General features: G+C 40.9%; 2 protein-coding genes and 3 pseudogenes across 3 annotated transcripts; 3 read left to right on the forward strand and 2 right to left on the reverse strand.

Moving 5' to 3' along the window:
- The first annotated feature begins 931 nt into the window (after nucleotides 1-931).
- LOC104451900 (MDIS1-interacting receptor like kinase 2) lies at nucleotides 932-4,665 on the forward strand. The gene is made up of 2 exons (XM_018875597.2): nucleotides 932-3,858; nucleotides 4,217-4,665. Exons 1-2 carry the CDS (start codon nucleotides 954-956, stop codon nucleotides 4,600-4,602), a joined length of 3,291 nt encoding a protein of 1,096 aa, XP_018731142.2. The 5' UTR covers nucleotides 932-953; the 3' UTR covers nucleotides 4,603-4,665.
- Nucleotides 4,666-5,706: 1,041 nt separating this feature from the next.
- Nucleotides 5,707-8,223, forward strand: LOC104449375 (annotated as a pseudogene). Its single transcript, XR_726547.3, has 5 exons — nucleotides 5,707-5,886; nucleotides 6,161-6,306; nucleotides 6,396-6,614; nucleotides 7,198-7,403; nucleotides 7,702-8,223. The product of XR_726547.3 is annotated as an annexin D1-like (transcript).
- A 2,153-nt stretch (nucleotides 8,224-10,376) lies between these two features.
- On the forward strand, nucleotides 10,377-11,489 carry LOC120294440 (annotated as a pseudogene).
- A 2,841-nt stretch (nucleotides 11,490-14,330) lies between these two features.
- On the reverse strand, nucleotides 14,331-15,202 carry LOC104451902 (annotated as a pseudogene).
- A 3,344-nt stretch (nucleotides 15,203-18,546) lies between these two features.
- Nucleotides 18,547-20,687, reverse strand: LOC104449376 (annexin D1). The gene is made up of 4 exons (XM_018875598.2): nucleotides 20,520-20,687; nucleotides 20,139-20,312; nucleotides 19,410-19,601; nucleotides 18,547-19,098 (listed from the first exon to the last, which is right to left on the reverse strand). The coding sequence occupies exons 1-4, from the start codon at nucleotides 20,685-20,687 to the stop codon at nucleotides 18,802-18,804; spliced, it is 831 nt and encodes a 276-aa protein (XP_018731143.2). The 3' UTR covers nucleotides 18,547-18,801.
- Nucleotides 20,688-21,046: the final 359 nt, after the last annotated feature.

Here is a 21,046-nt window from a genome sequence, read left to right on the forward strand (position 1 = left end):
AATTTCGAAGTCACGATCCTTTGTCTCCAATCCCTCTGATGCTTCTTGATCTTTGATGGTCTGCTAGTCAACGACGAGCTGAGAGCTGGAGACTTCTAGATGCACCTGGACAACGTCTCGTCTTGACTTCACGCCGTGGCTACAGGACAAGATGATCTCACCAGGAAGGCTGCGACGTGCGCGTGAAGGTGAAGTCCGGACAGTTGCAGGGACGAAGCTGCTGCGCGAGGAAGGCGAGGAAGAAGAAGACCCTCTTTTCTCTTCTTCTTTTTTTTCTTTTTCCTGCTCTGCTGCACGTCTCTCTCTCTCTCCCTTGTCACTGTTCTTGCTGCACTTTTTTTACTTTTTCAGCAAAAGCAAGACCCTTTGACTCTTACAAAACCCTAAAAACGAAGGGGAATTTTTCTCTTTTTGGCTTCCGTTTCTTTTTGCCGAGCAATCGAGATGAAGAAAACCCTCAATGTGGCCGTATGTATCAATATCCGTGGCCTCCTCAAACAAATTGCACGGGAGGTATTATATAGGTCTAAAAAATGTATCTTTGCGATATACATTTTTTTCATTTTTTGTTCGCGCATGATAACCCAACCCTAAATATATCGTTCAAATATACTCATCTCGCGCAATCTTTCCTTTTTTATTTTTCACATATTCTATCCAAAATTTTCCTTTTTGTTCGAAAATGCATAAATGTGTGAAGAATCAACGGAATATGTGAAAAATTTTGCACTCGCCGTCGGTCCAATAAAATAAACAAAAATGTTCCTAAACTATATGCCATGTGATTTTATTTTTTCAGGGATAAAATTAACCCATAATTTTTAAATGTCTAAATGGGTCGCCAAAATTTAGGTGTCAACAGATGTCCATTTCAACACATATGCACCTAGAAAATAAGAAGGCCCACCCAAAAATACCCCAAACCTGTCATGGCCTCCGAGAAACAACTCTCAATGTTGTCCCTCGCTTGTGTCGTTCTCATGCTCGTGCAAGAAATGTCTTGTCTTGCTTCAACACGAAGCTCTTCTAAAATGGAAGTGGAGGCACTCCTAAAATGGAAGTCTAGGCTAGACAACAAGAGCCACTCTACTTTGTCTTCGTGGAACGGAAGCAGCCCTTGCTCATGGCGCGGAATCATTTGTGATTCTTTCGGGAGTGTTGCCAGCTTGAACCTTTCGCATTCTGCCATAGACGGTACGCTTCAACATCTCAATTTCTCCCATTTACCCAACTTGGTCGTCCTTGAGCTTACCAACAACTCACTCTTCGGAAACATCCCTCCGAGCATTGGCGATCTTTCCAAGCTTACTTATATTAACTGTTCTCAAAATAGCTTTTCGGGAAACATTCCAACTCAACTTGGGTCATTGCGCTCTTTACAAATTCTCGTGTTTAATGATAATAAGTTCACCGGTCCAATTCCTTCTTCCATGGGAAACATGAGCAGCTTGTGGAACTTGGATCTTTCAAGTAATGATCTCAACGGATCCATCCCTACAGCTCTAGGAAATCTGAGTACATTACAATATCTTTTCCTCTATGGCAACCAACTTTCTGGGCCCATACCTTTAGAAATTGGAGGAATGAGATCCCTAACCAAATTGCAACTTTTAGGCAATAATTTAACAGGTCCTATCCCGTCATCCATAGGCAACTTGACCAATCTATCTGATCTTCGCCTTTTCAAAAATATGTTATCGGGTCCTATCCCATCCTCCATAGGTAAGTTAATTAATTTGAATCATCTTTCCCTTTATCAAAATATGTTATCGGGTCCGATCCCATCCTCCATAGGTAAGTTAATTAATTTGAATTATCTTTCCTTTTATCAAAATATGTTATCAGGTCCTATCCCATCCTCCATAGGTAAGTTAATTAATTTGAATCATCTTTCCCTTTATCAAAATATGTTATCGGGTCCTATCCCATCATCCATAGGCAACTTGACCAATCTATCTTACCTTCTCCTTTTCCAAAATATGTTATCGGGTCCTATCCCATCCTCCATAGGCAACTTGACCAATCTATCTTACCTTGACCTTATCGAAAATATGTTATCGGGTCTTATCCCATCCTCCATAGGTAAGTTAATTAATTTGAAAAGTCTTTCCCTTTTCCGAAATGAAATGTCAGGCTTTCTTCCCACCGAGATGAATAATCTCACATCCTTCACAGTCTTACAGCTAAGTGATAACAAGTTTGTTGGCCAATTGCCACCAGAAATATGCGGTAAGCAAGCTCTTGTGTATTTTTCCGCAGCAAACAATCACTTCACTGGACCCATCCCAAGAAGCCTGAAAAATTGTTCAAGTTTGTATAGAGTTAGGCTCCAAAACAACTTGCTCAAGGGAGATATAACCGATGCTCTTGGTGTGTACCCCTCCTTAAATTACCTTGAGTTGAGCAACAATGAACTTTACGGTGAGCTACCACCAACATTAAGTCAATGTAGAAATTTGACGAGCTTTGAGATCTCCAACAATAAAATCTCCGGTGCCATACCACCTCAGCTCGGAAACATGACTCAATTGCAAAGACTTGACCTCTCTTCAAATGACATCATCGGGGAAATTCCTAAAGACCTAGGAAAATTGAAGTTGCTGCAAGAGCTTTTTTTGGACTACAACCTTCTTGTAGGACACATCCCTCAAGAACTTGGAGCATTGTCTAATCTAGAGAAACTCAACATTGCAAAAAACAACTTGAGTGGCTCAATTCCTACCCAACTTGGGGAGAACTCCAACCTTTTGTTCTTAAATTTAAGCGGGAATAATCTTGAAAAGAGTATTCCCATCGAGATTGGGAATCTTCAATATCTTCAACATCTTCAACATCTCGATCTGAGTCGAAATTTGCTCACGGGAGAAATACCCAAACAATTCGGGCTATTGCACATATTAGAAATACTCAATCTCTCACACAATCAACTATCCGGTTCAATTATGTCGACCTTTCGTGATATGACAAGCTTGACATCCATCGACATATCGTATAATGAGTTAGAGGGTCCTTTACCAAACATTCCAGCCTTTCGCAACGCTACAATTGGAGTCGTGAGAGGAAACAAAGGCTTCTGTGGAGTTATTACTGGTCTCAACCCCTGTACAGCAACAACGTTAAAAGGCAAAAACAAAAACAAAAAGTTGTTTTTGGTTTTGATTCCTACTTTGGGTTGCCTACTTTCTTTACTTCTTGTTGTGGGAGCTTTAAGTATTGGATGCCGAAGAATAAGGAAAACAAATGCTAGTTCAGCTGATGAAAGCAATGAAAACCCATGGGCAATATGGAGCTTTGATGGAAGAATGATTTATGAGAGCATTATTGAAGCCACAGAGGAGTTTGATGCCAAATATTGTATTGGTGAGGGAGGATATGGGAGGGTTTACAAGGTCCAGTTGCAAACAGGTGAAACTATTGTTGTAAAGAAACTTAAGGAAGTAGTTGACGTAGAAATGGCCGGTCAAAAAGCATTTGAAAGGGAGATTCATGCTCTGACCGAAACTCGGCATCGAAATATCATCAAGCTCTATGGATTTTGCTCGAGTTCTCGACATTCATTTTTGGTGTACGAGTTCTTGGAATCAGGCAGCTTGAAGGATGTATTGAACAATGAAGAGAGGATCGCAACATTTGATTGGAATAAAAGAGTGAATGTTGTTAAAGGTGTGGCCTATGCTTTGTCCTACATGCACCATGAATGCTCACCCCCAATAATTCATCGAGACGTATCAAGCAAGAACGTTTTATTGGATAAAGAATATGAAGCTCACGTCTCTGATTTTGGCACAGCTAAAGTTCTACAACCTTATTCATCCAATTGGACTTCCTTTGTAGGCACCTTTGGATATGCAGCTCCAGGTAAGTTGGTCTCTTCAAAATTTTACCCCACTTCATTTTATAGATAGGAAAATGATCATACATGAGATCCTCGTTTTTTAGCTCCCTTCCTTTTACACTTGTAAATTCCTAACAACAAGTCCAAGGCTATCATGCGATTTAAAGGTTCGATTAAAGATTAATTGAGATGAAGGCCACCAATTTTAAAACTGAAACTTTTTTCCTAAAGAAACGGAAAATTTTAAATCTCATTGGAATATAAAGAATGTATTGATTTATACTTAATTCTCTAGATTTTATTACTCAAAATCAGTTTAGATTTACAAAGCACGGATATTGCATAAAAGCTAGAAAAAAAATTGCTATTTTCTCTCTGCAGAACTCGCATACACAATGGAAGTGAATGAGCAATGCGATATTTACAGCTTCGGAGTGGTAACATTGGAAGTAATTATGGGATGCCATCCAGGCGATCTCATTTTTTCTCTCATGTCCACATCTTCATCACCATCAAGCAATTCAATAATTTCTTGGCCAATGAAGGAAGTTTTAGATCAAAGAGTTCCATTCCCCAAAGGTAAGGTGTTAGGCGAAGTGGCTTTGGTGACAAAGATGGCATTTTTGTGCTTAAATCCCAAACCAGAGTATCGTCCAACCATGCAACAAGTTTCTCGGGCAATATCATCGCAAAGCTCGATCATGTTAAGCCTATCAAAGGACATCAAATTGGAAGAACTAATTGATCCTAAATGCTTCACTTATTGAGATACTTCAGTCTTTCTATTGTGTAGCAAGCCATCTCCTATACTTTATTATCTTGGTTAATTCCATTATCAATTTCTGTAATGGTTCGTTGGTTACTTGAAAGCACTTGGGAATTACTGTCATTTGCAATTCCATCTCGGAATTGATGACCTACAGTTGGGACGTCCAATCCTTAAGAATAGCTTTAAAGATAATAAGATCATGATATTTTTTTATAAATATTACATTTGTTTGTTACAATTTGGCTTGTCACGTAGAATCCTAAACATTGACGGTGGAAAATGTGTTAAATTCAAAAACAAGCACAATTGGTGTATGTTGGCATCTAGTTTTTGAAGTTTGGTTCAACTATTTTAGTTGAATGCACACCAACATCAAAAGTTAAGAAAATATGAAGTGCAGATCAGAGTATGATTTTCTTAGATTAAATTATATGAGTAACTTTACATCCTTTGAAAAAGGGAGAATCAATTTTAATGAGGATTATTTTTAGAAATTAGTATCTCAGAATTTCTAAAACTCATCATAAAAATAAAAGTGAGTCTTAAAATATTTAAAAAGCACATTCGAGTTATAAAACTTCTGAAATTGGTGTAATATACTCCATTCATAAGTTCCGCCTACTTTTCCCAATGAGAAATGCTAACGTATCATATATTTTTTTAATTCTTTAAAGTGCGTGGCACAAATGTGGCACCAACTAGTTGTAAAAAAACTTGCAAAATTGAAAGTATTAAGGAAAAATGATAAATAAGTAAAACAAAAATGTTAATAAAAAAGCCAAAGCAAGGGCTACTGCCCTTGCCTGAACTTTGCCGATTTCAAAACCCTCGTCCTGACCCGACCGGCCCATTGACCGGACCCGAAAATCTTGTCCAAATCCGGCCCAACGGGCCTGGACGCTGCCGCGTGCCGACGCCTCTCTGTCTGTCGTCTTCCTCCGTGTCCCTCCGGTTTCCACTTCGAGAAATTGGACGTGGTGCACACGTGGCGCTCGTGCAGCGCCTCCTCGCTTATTGCTTCCCATGTTACGTGGCGCGCGTCCTTTCTCTCTCTCTCTCTCTCTCTCTCTCTCTCTCCCCTTGAAAGCAGAGGCTGACTTTCTCTGTCTCCGTTTTGTCTCTTCCTTCTTCCTCCTCTCTCGTTTTCGCTTCGACGCGTCCACACAAACCCCCCCACAACCACCCCGATCTTCCATTCCCTCAACAATGTCGACTCTCACCGTCCCGCAGCCAGTGCCCCCTGTAGCCGATGACTGCGAGCAGCTCCGAAAAGCCTTCGCAGGTTCGCTCTATCTTCTTCGCGCTGCCTCCTCCGATTCTCTTATCGCGTGTTGTTCGGTCGCCGATGGTCTTGCTCCGTTCTTAGTGTTCGGATCTGCGATCTGCTTGGAGATCGCGGTCTGATCGGAGTGATCTTTCGGTGGATCGGTTGTTAAGATCGAGCTATTTCTGGGTTTATTATTTCTCTTGAATTCGGAAAAAAAAAAAAAATCAAAGCTTATTGTCTAATTCAATCTTTTCTCTTCGTTGGATGATTATCATGTACGATCTGGAAGGATGGGGAACAAATGAGAAGTTGATCATATCCATATTGGGTCATAGGAATGCGGCGCAGAGGAAGCTGATTCGGCAAACCTATGCCGAGACTTACGGCGAGGACCTCCTCAAGGCATTGGACAGAGAACTTACCAATGATTTTGAGGTCTGATCTTCTTTAATTATTTGTATTCATCCCATGGAGACGCGTCCCTCTTTCTCTCAGATTAATCCATATTCATTCCGTATCGTCAGAGGCTGGTGGTCCTTTGGTCGCTTGATCCGGCTGAACGTGATGCGTACTTGGCGAATGAAGCGACGAAAAGATGGACTTCAAGCAACCAGGTTCTCATGGAAATAGCCTGCACGAGGTCTCCACAGCAGTTGCTCATGGCAAGACAAGCATATCATGCTCGATACAAGAAGTCGCTGGAAGAGGACGTCGCTCACCACACAACTGGAGATTTTCGTAAGGTACTGCTTTTACGCTTGCCTCATGTTGTTCCATGACATTTCCCAACGCTGATGGTTGTTCTTCCGAGCAACTTAGGTTCGTACATTTTGCAATAAGTACTCTGTACAATCAAGTCTATGTAGCGTTGTGATACTCAGAATAATTTCTTATTCCTGTCTGGAAAATATTCTTTGTCATTGATGAAGGCAAGTAAACTCAAATGTGTCTCTGATTCAGCATATTACAGAAAGTTTGAGAATATAAGTTGTCAGGTGTTCAATTTTTAAGACAGTTTTGGAGTTTTGCAGAGAATGCTTGTTGGAATGGTGGTGGGCTTTGGAGCAGTTCCTCATATTTTGATCTGTCAATTTATTAAAGATGGTTTCATGAAACTCTAGAGACCATATACGCTACTTCATTGGACCTCTTTCTATTGTGTCAAATGAATAACCAAGTCCATCATCAAAAGATTAGTCCTATGACAACCTGTGAAATAATTCTCATCTATCCTAAATCATTTCAATTTTCATTAGGTGTTGATGTAAGTAATTTCCTTGCCTGTAGGGAAAGAACTTTAATTGATATGGTTTCTTTGTCTCCTAGTTGCTGGTACCTCTTGTGAGCTCCTACCATTATGATGGAGATGAGGTGAATATGACTTTGGCAAAAGCAGAGGCTAAGATACTCCACGAGAAGATCTCAGAGAAGGCTTATGGCATCTCATAAGGATTTTGGCTACTAGGAGCAAAGCACAGGTCAATGCTACGATGAATCACTACAAAAATGAGTTTGGAAATGATATCAACAAGGTGAGTTGGAATTTCTATGAACTGGACCTTTCAAGTTCTTTTTCCTATATGTCTAAAGCTTATAGCTCCTCAAGGATGAAGAGTGCCAGGGTAGTATTCTTTTTGGTTAATAGTCATGTTGTTAAGAGGCAACTTCAAGATGTCTTGTTTCAAAAACATTGAGATGTGATAATATCACCCATTTCCGAGTTGTTCATTCACTTCCAGACTATAATGTCTGTACTATGCATCAGAACATATTGACTTTTCTTTGTTCTAGATTAAGGATTGTCTAATTCTTGATCCTTCATGTTCACAGGATTTGAAAACTGATCCAAAAGACGAGTTCCTTACTATACTGAGAGCTACAGTAAAGTGCTTGACTCGCCCTGAGAAGTATTTTGAGAAGGTTCTTCGTCTAGCCATCAATAAGCGAGGAACAGATGAAGGGGCTCTGACCAGAGTAGTTGCTACCAGGGCCGAGGTTGAAATGAAGTTTATAAGTGAGGAGTACCAGAGGAGGAATAGCATCCCTCTCGATCGTGCCATTGTCAAGGACACTACTGGAGACTATGAAAAGATGCTTCTGGCATTGATTGGCCACGTCGAGGCTTGATTTACAAGTACTCGTGAAGCTATTCCGATGGAGGCAATATCTCTTTTTTTGGTGTGTTTGAGGCGTTTCTATTTTCCTTGCTTTCCAACAACGTGTGGTTACCAACATGCCTCCTTGTAGCTATGCGAAGCAAATACACTTCTTATCATGGCGTTGGTTTATGTACTTATGAGAAGTCTTTGATTTTGATCTTTAATCGAGACAGCTAGTAAGTGATCATGAAAACTTTCTATCCCACCTCCTTCCCCTCTCTCTCTCTCTCTCTCCTTGGAGGCGGAGGCCGACTTCCTTTCTCTTGTTTCGTCTCCTTCTTCTTCCTCCTCTCTCTCTCTCGTTCTCACATCAACGTGAACGCAGAGCCGGTGCTCTCCATGTTGGAAAAAGTATTAGAATATATAAAATAATAATAATTATTGGAAATACATTATAAAAGATTAGAAAATAAAATGAAATGTTTGAGGCGTGCAAACACTGTCCTTAAGGATAATTCCGCCCCTCGGAGTACGAAACTCAATGTGTAAGTGATAACTCTATAAAAATAGAGTTATTTTACCTATTTTAGGCAACAATTAATGCATTATCTATGAGAAAGTATTTGGATTTCATTCTGATTATTTAAATTTTCTTTATTTATGTAGAATAATGAGATATGGAGAGGATAAGGAAAATAATGGCAACTATCAGGAATTCAAATAAAAGCAACAGTGGAAGATGGATATCAAATCAGGAAATTCTTGATTTTGTTTCCTAATGTTATCTGCAAGCGTTGGGAGATAGATATTTTAGATTTCCTATAAATAGGAAAGAGAGAAGCTCGGTTTTTGGGGGGTTAGATCGTTTTCGATTGTTCTGAAAGTTTTTCAAGTATTTTGAAGAGAAGACAAAAGTGATGATAGAATTCTTGTCATTTGATTCAAGATGCTGGGTTTGATCTATATTTTTATTTTTATTTCTTATTCTACTATCTAATTTTCTTTTGTTAGGGCTACGATGTAGCCTAACCATGATGATGTGAATTTCATGATTTTTATGTTTTATAATTGATTTCATTCATGTGAGTTATATATTATTGTGTTTAATGCTTTTGAGTGACTGGCCACCACTTGAATGATCTGATGTGCATGTTTGAGACTGAGAAGTGATAATATGCAATTGCTCATTATAATATATAACCATGAATTAAATGTGGATAGAGATATACCGTGTTATTTGTGTAGCTTTCGGTGATAAGGTGATCCAAAAGACTCATTGTAAACCGGGAATATTCATAGTTTTTAATGCACTCATGTTTATTTTAATTCACATAGAGATATAGTGAATTGATAAGCTGAGTAGGTTTGTTATACCTAGAGATAGGATAATAAATAGATTAGGAAATTCCACTATCACATGTTTGATATCGTTCTTGTATTCACAACAATCTGAAATTCATATCTAGTGGTTATGGTGAAATCGGATGCTCTAACATATTTATCTGATCGATTTACTGCATTTAGTCTACAAATTTCGTTTTTAATTTATTCTTAATTATATTTTGCTTTGTTAGATAAATTTTAGAATTAGTCTATTTTAGTATTTAATTGGTTTATTAATCATCGATCTCTGTGGGACGATACTTTATCTCATCATTATATTACTTGTTCGATACGTGCACTTGCGTTTAGAATTTTACGAATAGTAAGGCTTCGGCAGCTATCCTCCAAAGATATAACAGACCTTCTTCTATACTCCGCACTGAATATTAGAATGAAATAGAACAACTTTTGTGTATAACCCAGCAAAAAGAAAATGAAATATGTGAGAACATATTGTATCTATTAAGATTGTGGTTTGAAGTTTAATTTATATTTAAACAAGGAAAAGAGAGAGCCGTTAGGAGATCATCGTAAATCAATTAGTAATTAAAAAGATGACTGTTATAAAACAATGAAGAGTTTATGAAGTAATAAATCAAAAGTTATAAAGCCATTAGACGACCATTATACAACCATTAGAAAACCGTTATATGATCATTGAAAAAACCATTACAAAAATGATGATTTTCATGACGATCATAATTTCTAATAAATATTTCAAAACTACTGAAATATCCAACACTGCATGGCCGATGAATGCGATCAACTCTGAAAAGCATTCTCAGGGGCACGCTATCTCCTTGCCACCTTTCTCATTTCTTCGTGCTCCCCTGTCGTGGGGGGTACGGTCTGAGTGATCTTGTGGTGGCAATCTGTTCTAGAGTTCTTGTGCTTTCTTTTTGGGGTGATCGGCTGCTAAGGTCGAGCTATTTTTGGGTCCAGGAGTGATCAGGAGATGCAAAAAAATTTGATCATTATGATTTCCTTTTGAATTCGACATGATTATTCCATTGTAGCTGCAACATGTTCACCGGTACAAGTAAAGAAATTGATCTCCTACCTTGAGCCCAGCATGTAGTGTGGTCTTGGAAAAAAAAAATTACACTTTATTGTCTAATCTAATCTTTTCTTGTTTGATGATTCTCATGAACGATCTTGAAGGATGGGCAACAAATGCGAAGTTGATCATTGGCTCATAGAAATTCAGTGCAGAGGAAGCTGATTAGGCAAACCTATGCCGAGAATTATGGCGAGGACCTCTTCAAGGCAGAGACTTGTATTTGTCTCCTAGTTGCTGTTTTCTCTAGTGAGCTCATGCCGTTACGATGGAAATGAGGTGAACGTGACTTTGGCAAAAGCAGACGCTAAGACTCCACGCAAGGATCTCGGAAAAGGCTTACGGTCATGAGGATCTCATAAGGATTTTGGCTACTAGGAGCAAAGCACAGGTCAATGCTACATTGAATCACTGCAAAAATGAGTTTGGAAGAGATATCAACAAGGTGAGTTCGAATTTCTATGGACCGGCCCTTTCATGTTGCTTTTTACCTATACGTCTAAAGTTTTACAGTTCCTCAAGGACGAAGAGTGCCATTGAATATTATTCTATTATGAGCTTTTGGTAAGAAGTCATGTTGTCGCTGAAAGTAAGAGGCAACTTCACAATATCTTGTTTTTAAAACATTGGGACCTAATAATATGCTCATTTTTTAGTAATTCATTTTTCTACATCGTGCTCTGTTCTGACATGGGTCACTTCCTGACTGTAATATTTGGTATGCATCACAACAAATTGAATTTTTCTCTGTTCTAGACTAAGAATTATCTAATTCTTGATCGAATTGATCTGAAAGACAAGTTCCTTGCTATATTGAGAGCTACAGTTGAGTGCCTAACTCTCCCTGAGAAGTATTTTGAGAAGGTTCTTCCTCTAGCCATTAATAGGCGAGGAACAGATGAAGGGGATCTCACCAAAGTGTTAGCTATCAGAGCTGAGGTGGACATGAAGTCTATAAAAGAGGAGTACCAGAGTGAAACAGCGTCTCCCTTGTCTCCCTTGATCGTGCCATTGTCAAGGACACTACTGGAGACTATTAAAAAGTGCTTCTGGCACTGATTAGCCATGCTAAGGCTTGATTTACAAGTACCCATGAAGCTATGTCTGGTGGAGGCAACGTGTCTATTTCGGTGTTGTTTGGGTTGTTTCTGTTTTCCTTGCTTTCCAGTAACATTACTAGGATGCTTCCATGGAAAGTCATCAGTTATAGCTATGCAAAGAGAATACATTTCATATCCTGGCGTTGGTTTCTGTAATCCTGAGAAGTCTTTGATTTTGATCCTCAATCAAGACTGCTAATAAGTGACCATGAACTTGTCCCTTGCAATCATGGTATATCAGTGCTAGCAATTCAACAAACAGTGCTGCAGAAATTGCTGATGCTATGGCCGAGGGGCAACTATTATAAGGAGCAGAGGTTAAAGACTTGATTTCATTAAGTAGCTTGAGATACTACGGGCCTGCATGGTAATGTTTCTGTTCTTTTTTTGTTCCAGGGAACAGAAATAAAAAAAAAAATTTCTGTTCCGGGGAATAGTTTTTGAACAAAAGAACGCGTTTGATAACGTTTGTTCCGGGAATAAAAAATGAATAGAAACAGGTTTGGTAAATTTTATTATTTTTTTGTTTCTTTTAATTTTTTAATATTTTTATTTTATTTTCCATTTTTTCCTTTCTTTTTTATTTTTTCTTCTTTCGGCCGGCAGCCTCGCCATGGTTGGGCGTGGCTCGGCCTCACCGATCCGAGCGAGCCCGAGCTCGCCCGGCCAAGGCGGGGCTCGGCATCGCCGGCGTGGGCAAGCCCGAGCCTCGCCACCCTGCCGTCGGAGCCAAGCACCTGCGCCTACGACACCGACCGAAATCTCGCCTACCACTACTCCTCGCGACGCCACCGCCGCCGCCACTCCGCTTGCGATCTCGTGCCCCCCGCAGCAGCCTCCTCCGCAGACGCTACCGTCGCGCCGACCGTCGCGCCGCCCCGAAGCCCGCAGCTCGACGCCGTTCCAATCTCACCACGCTATTTGCGACACCATCTGCCAATCTTTGCCCGCGTCGCCCCATGTCGATCCCGAAGCCTCTAGTGCCGCGCCACCGTCGCACCGTCCTCTGGAGCCCCTCCCCGAAACCCTAGCCGAAGATCTCCCCTCGAGCGAGGCCGAGCCTCGCCTTGGCCGGGCGAGCGAGGCCGAGCCTCGCCTTGGCTAGGGCGAGCTTGGCCGCCGACGCAGGCAGCCTCGCCGCCGACGCAGCGAGGCTCGGCCTCACCGAGGACCGGCGACGCTCCGCGAGGTCGTCGACCCTCGACAGCGTCGCCAGCCCTCGACGGCCGATCGCCGGCCATGGCCGAGGCCGGCGACTGACCAAAGAAAAAAGAAGAAGAAAAAGAAGAAGAAAAGAAGAAGAAAAGAGAAGAGAGAGAAGAAGAGAAGCGTTTCTTTAAAATCGTTTCTGGAACAAAAGATAACTTTTTTTTGTTTCTCATTTCTGTTCTTTTTGTGTTCCGGGAACAAAAAAAACAAAAAAAGTGTTCAGAAACATAAACGAAAAATGTTTCCATGCAGGCCCTACATGTTTGTGTTGTCTTGTCAGACGATGTCAGCCGGGGGCTGGAATCTCAACCATAATGCTTAATGCTTGTGGTCATTTCAACTTCATGTGGAAACTGCAGATTCCATTGCCTTTCCCATCTCTCGTAACACCTCTTCTAGGTACAAACGCTATCCGAACCATCTATATTAACATTAAACCACCCACTAGGAGCCTTGGAGGTTGCTTCTGCAGTATCATGGTAAACTCCTTAGTTGCTCACCACTGCATCCCCACTTCCCAGAAGAAATTCAGCTGCTAATTCCAAATTGATGCGAGGCAAATCTTGACAGTAGAACCATGATGCAATGGCTATGGGAACATTTCACAGCAACCCCAAGGAAGCCTCATCAATTTATACATGGGGTTCAGATCAGATTAAAATCCAAACGGGGAAATACCAAAAGTCACGCCGCCTGTTGGGGGTGGGTTTCCAAGGGTGATTTCCAAGTTCAAAACTTGGAGTAGGCCCAAAAAAGGGAAAAGGCAGGGAAGCGAACTGATGGCCAAAAGAGCACCTACTCGATGGATGGACAACCAATAATTTCCCTACCTGTTAAGAGCAAGAGCAATCCCAGTACACGAGGTGAGGGGCATGACCATAGGTAGAATCCTCATAATAGTTTCGGTCCAGGCCAGACAGAGTTCATATTTTGATTGTTCTCCAATGTCCAAACCAAATCGGGCCTGTCAGCGGAGGATGTGCCTTCTCAAAGTGGAGAGGATCGTGTTGTAGCAAATTGTTGGACCTAGAGGAAAACAAAGATTCTTCCTTAGAACTTGCCAAGCCCCCTGCATTTGGAATTCTCATGAACTTCACGTGATGGCATGACCAAGCCCTTGAACAATACCGTCACCAAGAAGCACTTCCAGCAATAAGGGACTTTTCTTCGAATGGAGTTTGGGTTGGCATGGTTTTCTTCAAAGCAAATTGCCAAAGCCCTTGTGACTTGCAATCCGTTACAGCTCAATTTGAAGCAATTGGAAAGGCACACAATGGTGACATATCCTTAATATGCGGAGCATAAACAGAGTTTGAAGCTACATGTTGAACATGAATGGGATAGAAAGTTCTCTCAAAAAACTATTGATCTATTTGACACTTCTACTGGAAAAGAACCAGAGAATGCAATTTGAAGCACAAATTAGTTTGAGTTCTCTGAAGCTGAAGAAACCAATGCTATAAACACATCGACCTGCAAACAGTTCGTACATCTAGTCAAATAAGTACAAAGCTAAAACACAATTCCCAAACCCCAAACCCCGGAGGTGTCAAATGAGACCAAACCCCACTACGAATAACACGAGTCGAAACATAAAACTATTAGGCCTAAGCTTGGTTAAACCAAGGCAATGCTACTCTCGCCACCTGGAGGCTTGCGAACGCCACCTGAGTAGTCTCAAGACTCTGCCTTTCCATCTGCAAAGATGTTGTTGCGGTTAATCTCCCTCAAATTAGCCGAATTCAGTGATTTCTCCAGAGACATTGGAGGTGCATCACCCTTGAAGACGTTATTTCCAGAGAGGTTGGAGAATTTCTTGTCATAGATTTTACTTGGCAGTTTTCATCGCAGGTTCCTCATTGGAGGTAATACTGCTCTGACCTCCAGCAGGCTGATATAGTCAGAGAAGCTACTAGTGAGGCTATTGAACTCCATTGCTAAAATAAACAGAAGACCTGAGTAAACTTTAACAGGAAAGCATGTTAACGTAAATATAGATTTCACTCACATTAGACTTTAACGGAAGTCCGGACATGACGCGGTGCAGGTTCTGCCATGTCTTGATTCGGGTCCAGTGCCCGTGCAGCCAATGGCCTTAGCAAAATTTCTGGAGGAGCAAAAATATCATGTCCACTCAATTCCTTGCACTTGGCATCAGATATTTGCTTTTTCAACTTCATGTCGGACTCGCTTGCCAACGTTCCACTCAGTTCTCGCTGCTTTGCAACCTCAAGAAGAGTGGTAGGCTTTTTGGGAGAAATGCTTTCTTCTTCAGCAAACGAGATGTGACTGATGCCAGCAAGGGCTTGCTAGTAGTATCAACCACCAAAAGAGCTTACATCATGATGGACTCAACACCAATTTAATAGGTCAAAAGCAATCAGCATAGTAAAACATACCTGGTACATCCTTATTCCTGTTTTGTTATTTGAAGCAGGGTTAGCACTTCCAGGTAGGGGTGTCAACAGTTCGGTTCGGTTCGATTTTTTTGAAAACCGAACCGAACCGAACCGTTAAAAAAAAAACTCCGAACCGAACCGAATAAGACCCGAACCAAATACGAACCGAACCGAAATTTCGGTTCGGTTCAGTTCGATTCGGTTTTTCGGTTTTCGGTTTTTAGATTTTGGTTTTTGGTTTTTGGTTTTTGGTTTTTTTGGCGTCGAACTTATCAGAATTGAAGACGGTGAGCCCTTCCTCCAGCTTCGCGCCGTTCTCCTTCACCGGCGTCCCCCACGATCGTGCCGCCTTCGCCGTGGCCATCCTCGATGGAATCGCAGCGCGAGCGTTGGGCTCCCGTTGATTGATGTCTGGTTCCTCTCTTTCGTTTCACTTCTTTGGGCTGACCAGTCTCAAGAAACTTCGCAGCAAGCGCGCACAGACACGTCGCATCTTCCACATTCAATTCCATTGCCCCCAAAAACCTCCCCTGCCTCAAATCGAATGGTCCGAATTCCGATCAACTGAAGTAACAACAACAACAGGGGTCCGTGACTCGAAGAGCAAGAACCCAGGCAGATCTAAAGCAAAGTAATGATTTGAGCAGCTGATGGCGAGAGAGAGAGAGAAAGAGAGAGAGAGAGTTGGTGGGGGAAGAAGAGAGAGGGTCGAAGAAGGAAGCCTGCCTCTTCGAGCAGTGAAAGCTAAGAATCGGAGCTGGCCTGAAGCCCCGCGGGAGAGAGAGAGCCAGAGGAGACGGGATTTGGGAGAGAGTTTTAATTTTATCGGTTTGTAGTTTGGTTCGGTTCGGTTAACCGATAAAAACCGAACCAATAAAAAAAAATATCGGTTTTTTATGAAAACCGAACCGAAAACCGAACCGAACCGAAAAAACCGAATTTTTCGGTTCGGTTTTCGGTTCGGTTCCTGACACCCCTACTTCCAGGTTGTAGTGAATCATCCTCCCCATTGGCAGCAAAATCCCACTACCAGTAATCTCTTTCATCTTGTAGCCAGAACAAGGTTTCCTGGAAGATTACAAAAGCACTATTCTATGGAGGAGAAGATGAGGAAAAAGCCACAATAAGCAGTACCAAAGCGCAAAGGCACTATGAAAGCTTATGAAACTCTCTTGATAAGGAGGATATAAAAAGGTCGCGTGTATCAGTGTGTGCCCACGAGCAAATACGTAAGCTCGTGTGTGTTTGCGTGGGTGCATGTGCATTTGTGTCAAATATCCATCCCCATTCAGTTTGTCTACAAAATTAGATAGATAGATAGATAGCCAAGTAACTAGCTTTTTAGATGGACATGTTTTTTTTTTTTGGTAAATTAAGTAATATATAAATGGGGAAGACCAAAAAGTATAAAACGAACCGGCTTCAAAAACTTGCACCCAAGATGAATAGGCTCATTTTGAGTGGAAGGAAGCCGAGAAAGAGCCCAAGCGGCATTTAGACGGACATGTTTGTGGGTGCATGCATTTGAAATTGTATATATAATGACTTTTCTGCATGTACATGTTATACATGGATTTAAGCTTTTCCTAATTTAACAACATATAGTTGTTTCTATCGCAGCACTTCGGAAGGGTGTCGACAATGCATCATGTGAGACTTACCAATCCTGAGCAAAATGCCCTCTCCATTCCATGCATTGACTAAGAACAACCTAGTTTTAGACGGACTAGAGCTTTTACATGTCAATAAAATATTTCACAAAGCGCAAATTGAAAAGACATCAAAAAGAAGTTAACATTAGTTAAGCACCTATTATAATTGTATCTAGATCCGAGTTGGGTAGATTGTCAATGAGATTATCAGATCGGCATTTTCATGACTGCAGAAGCTCGGTAGACATTGAAGGAACTCCACATGATAGTCGCCAAAGAATTGTTTACTTCTCGAATCTTGACATCTAACGAACTTACTCTTTCCATCTAGTCTCTACTAATTATGGAACGGGATTGACTGAACTAGCTAAATTAGACACGAGGGCTTGCAACAGAATCAAGTTCAAGAAACCAACCAGACTTCTAAGGCCAAGGACAATGATCAAGCTCAACCTGACGAGGCATCTGAGGTTCTAAGATCCACCCAATTGACCAAGATTTCTCCATTAACAGCCACCCCAAAAAATTACCTTTTTTTTTTGTAATTTAAAAGGGAGGTGATAAAGATTATTATGTCCGAAATAAAGTTTCTTCCTCATTTCCCGCAGATCGATCACTACACATCACACTGAACCTATATCATACGATCCAACCATAATTTTTTAAGATAGAAAATCCAAAGCAGTGGAGAACATTAAGAATGCTGACAAATACCTAAAACGGCGAGGGAGAGGGAAAAAAGAGCATTTTTTAAACTAATTATTTTAAACGTTATAAATGATATTTTTTGGAAAATAATTTACAAATCATTTATTTTTCATATAACAGACGAAGCTTAAATTTTTAAGCTTTGTTGACTTACATCCCAATCTTTGCACTAAAGAAGATTGATGAGTCTTTGCAAATAGAGGGCCACAAGTTGTGATGGGAGACGTGGGGATCACAATTCACAAGAAGTATCCTTCTTTGTTAGTGACCGTTGATTTACTAGTCAAAGTCATTTAATGAGAACAAAGGGGACGGTAGTCGAAAAGAATGAAACTTGCTAAGCCTGTTGATAAATCCAAGTCACAAAAGCAAAAGGCGAAAGAAGTTTTAATTCGGAAACCAAGAAGAACTCAAGGCCCGCCGCATCGATTGACAAGGCTTCCTTAGTTCCTTGGGCTTTGCTGCGAAGTGTTCCATCGACTGCACCACGTACCAGTCGTCGAGGTTTGCCTTGCTTCTCTTTGGAATTAGCAGCTGATTTTTTGCGGGAAGTGGGGATGGAGCGCTCGGCAACCGAGAGATTGCCATAAACTGCAAAAGCACCTCCAATGCTCCTAGTAGAAGATTCAATCCAGAGGGTTTAGATACCATTTCGAGCCTACAGGAGGTGTGATAAGAGATGATAAAGGCAATGCGATCACACAAAAATGAAATCACCGCATTTATGGTTGAGATTCCGGCCCCTATATAGACACCAAACACAAACAGGTAGCTCTCAAGCCACTAAATAAAATCAAAACTTTAACCTGCGGTCCCTGATTATATTTGTTCCTCATCAAGTAAAAGGCCATAGCAGCAGTTTCTGCAGCATTGCTTACGAATTGCTCGCACTGCTATAAGCCTATAACATAGATCACAGTCACCAGCAGTATCGATTAAAGATCAAATTAAGGACCTCTCAGAAGCACGTAAACCAATGCCACGATAAAAAAAAAAATAATAATAATAATAATAATAATAATAATAAAGTATTTGCTTCACATAGCTAGGAGATGCCTTTGTAACCAGGCATGGTGAATACCTACAAATTTGTAACATAGACACCAATGCCACGATAAAAAAAAAATAAAGTATTTGCTTCACATAGCTAGCAGATGCCTTTTTAACCAGGCATATTTGCTTCACACAGCTAGCAGATGCCTTCGTAACCGGGCATCGTGAAAACCTACAAATTTATATGACAGCAATGAAAACATAGACACCTCAAACCACACCGAGGTAGGCACATTGCTTCTACCAGACAGCTTCACAAGTACTTATAAATTATGGGTCTGCATGGCCAACCATGGCCAGAAGCATTTTCTCATACTCTCCATGAGTGTCCTTGACAATGGCACGATGGAGGGGGACGTTGTTCTTTCTTTGGTACTCCTCAGTTATTAACTTCATGTCGACCTCAGCCCTGGTAACAACCACTCTAATCAGAGCCGCTTCATCTGTTCCTTGCCTTTTGATAGCCAAACAGAGGACCTTCTCAAAATACTTCTCAGGGCGAGTCAGGCACCTGACTGTAGCTCTCAGCATAAAAAGGAACTTGTCTTTTGGATCAGTTTTCAAATCCTGCGAACACGAAGGATCAAGAATTAGATGATTCTTAGTCTAGAACAGAGACAAGTTCAATGTATTCTGATGCATGCTACCTAAGGTTAAAGTCTAAAACTAGAACAGAGCACAATACAGGGTGATGAGTATCTTGAAAATAGGTGATATTATTAGGTCTCAATATTTTAGAAACAAAATATCATTAACTTGCCTCTTACTTTCAGTGACAACAATATCCAAGGGTACTCTTCATCCTCAAGGAACTATAAACTTTAGTCATACAGGTAAAAGCAACATGCAAGGGCTAGTTCATAAAAATTCAAACTGACCTTGTTGATATCATTTCCAAACTCACTGGAGTGATGTGCTTTGCTCCTAGAGGCCAAAATCCATATGAGATGCTTGTCACTGTAAGCCTTCTCTAAGATCTTCTCACGGAGCATCTTAGCCTCTTCTTTCGCCAGAGTCAAGTCCACCTCATCTCCACCATAACGGTATGAGCTCATAAGTGACAGCAGCAGCTAAGAAGCAAAGAAACTGTATCAAAATGCAATTTTTTCCTAATAGGCAAGGAAATTTGTCTTACATTCAACACAACTAATGAAAAATAAAATATTTCCGGATAGATAAGAATTACTTCATGGGTTATCCTGATAATGGACCTGGTTTTTCATTTGAGATAGGAGAAAGAAGTCCAAAGAAGTGGCATATAGTCTCCATAGTTTCGTGAAGCCAAAACCAAACAGGAACTACTCTCAATCATACCACCATCCTGACAAGCATTCTCTACAAAACTTCAAAACTTTCTTAAAATTCAACACCCTACAACTTATATTCAGACTCCCTGTAATATGCTGAATCCCATACACCTTTCGATGTTGATTGCCTTCATCAATCACAAAGGATATATCACGGGACAACCATAAATATATTAATCTGAACATCACACAGTTGCAGAGAGTACTTATTGCAAAGGTACGGAAAAAAGTTACTCAGAGAAAAATCATCAAGATTGGGAAACTTCATGGCACAATTCCAGGCAAACGTAAAAGCAGTACCTCACGAAAATCTCCAGTTGTGTGGCAAGCAACGACCTCTTCCGGCGACTTCTTGTAACGAGCGTGAAATGCTTGTTTCCACAGAAGCAACTGCTGCGAAGACCTAGTGCAAGATAATTCCAAGAAAGCAAGGCTCGAAGTCGAAGTGATCTTTGTTGCTACATTTGCAAAGTGCTACATTCGCAAAGTGCGCATCACGCACAGCCGGAGGAAGCATCTCAAGGAGCCGCAGCATCACATCATAATTAAGCTAAAGGATGCAAAGAATTTAGAAAATCATGTAATGTTATATCCACGGCTTTATGAACATATCGTACAATCACATATGGAAGAGGGACATATCTCCATGAAGTGAATTTAAATAATTAAAGAAGATCAGACCTGGGAATTCGGAACATCTCTCTCCAATTCCTCCAATGCCTCCTCCAAGTTCCTGGATAATTGCCCCACGCCCGTCAAGACGTTGCCAAAAATCCCGATAGATTGTAGACATATCGGGATTTTTGACCAATCGCACGGTTCGGTGCAGCAAAAGGCATCAAGCGCCATGCTTCATCACCTTTAAAGAGAATCATCAAACGAGAAAAGATTATATTACACAATAATGTTTTGACTTTATTTTGGAGCTCATACTGTGTCCAGGTTCAAGGTAGGAAACACTTTCTTTAATTGTACCAGCGAATAACAGCTACAGGAGACATCCTCTGCACAGTTTCTTTAAGTCGAGGGATGTCATTGTCGACCCTAGGCCAGAGAGATCTGCTATCCAGGCTCGTGGGTTTGGGCAAAATTTTTGGGGCCCGGTTAATGGGCGGGCCGGGCCGTGGCAAGGGTCTTGAAATCTGGCCTGCCCATACATTTACGTTAAAAATATAAGAATTATGTTTTATTAATAATGCAATCTTGAT

This window comes from Eucalyptus grandis, chromosome 6 (genome assembly GCF_016545825.1).
Source record: "Eucalyptus grandis isolate ANBG69807.140 chromosome 6, ASM1654582v1, whole genome shotgun sequence".
Taxonomy (NCBI): Eukaryota; Viridiplantae; Streptophyta; class Magnoliopsida; order Myrtales; family Myrtaceae; genus Eucalyptus; species Eucalyptus grandis.

What these genes read in the sequence shown, in the direction of transcription:
- LOC104451900 (XM_018875597.2), top strand. Translation starts at nt 954, where the DNA reads ATGTTGTCCCTCGCTTGTGTCGTTCTCATGCTCGTGCAAGAAATGTCT. An exon ending in CTTTGGATATGCAGCTCCAG is followed by an intron (nt 3,859 to 4,216) that starts GTAAGTTGGTCT and finishes TTCTCTCTGCAG; the next exon opens with AACTCGCATACACAATGGAA.
- LOC104449376 (XM_018875598.2), bottom strand. Translation starts at nt 20,687, where the DNA reads ATGGCGCTTGATGCCTTTTGCTGCACCGAACCGTGCGATTGGTCAAAA. An exon ending in GAGATGTTCCGAATTCCCAG is followed by an intron (nt 20,313 to 20,519) that starts GTCTGATCTTCT and finishes TTGCGAATGTAG; the next exon opens with CACTTTGCAAATGTAGCAAC. An exon ending in CAACTGGAGATTTTCGTGAG is followed by an intron (nt 19,602 to 20,138) that starts GTACTGCTTTTA and finishes TTTGCTTCTTAG; the next exon opens with CTGCTGCTGTCACTTATGAG.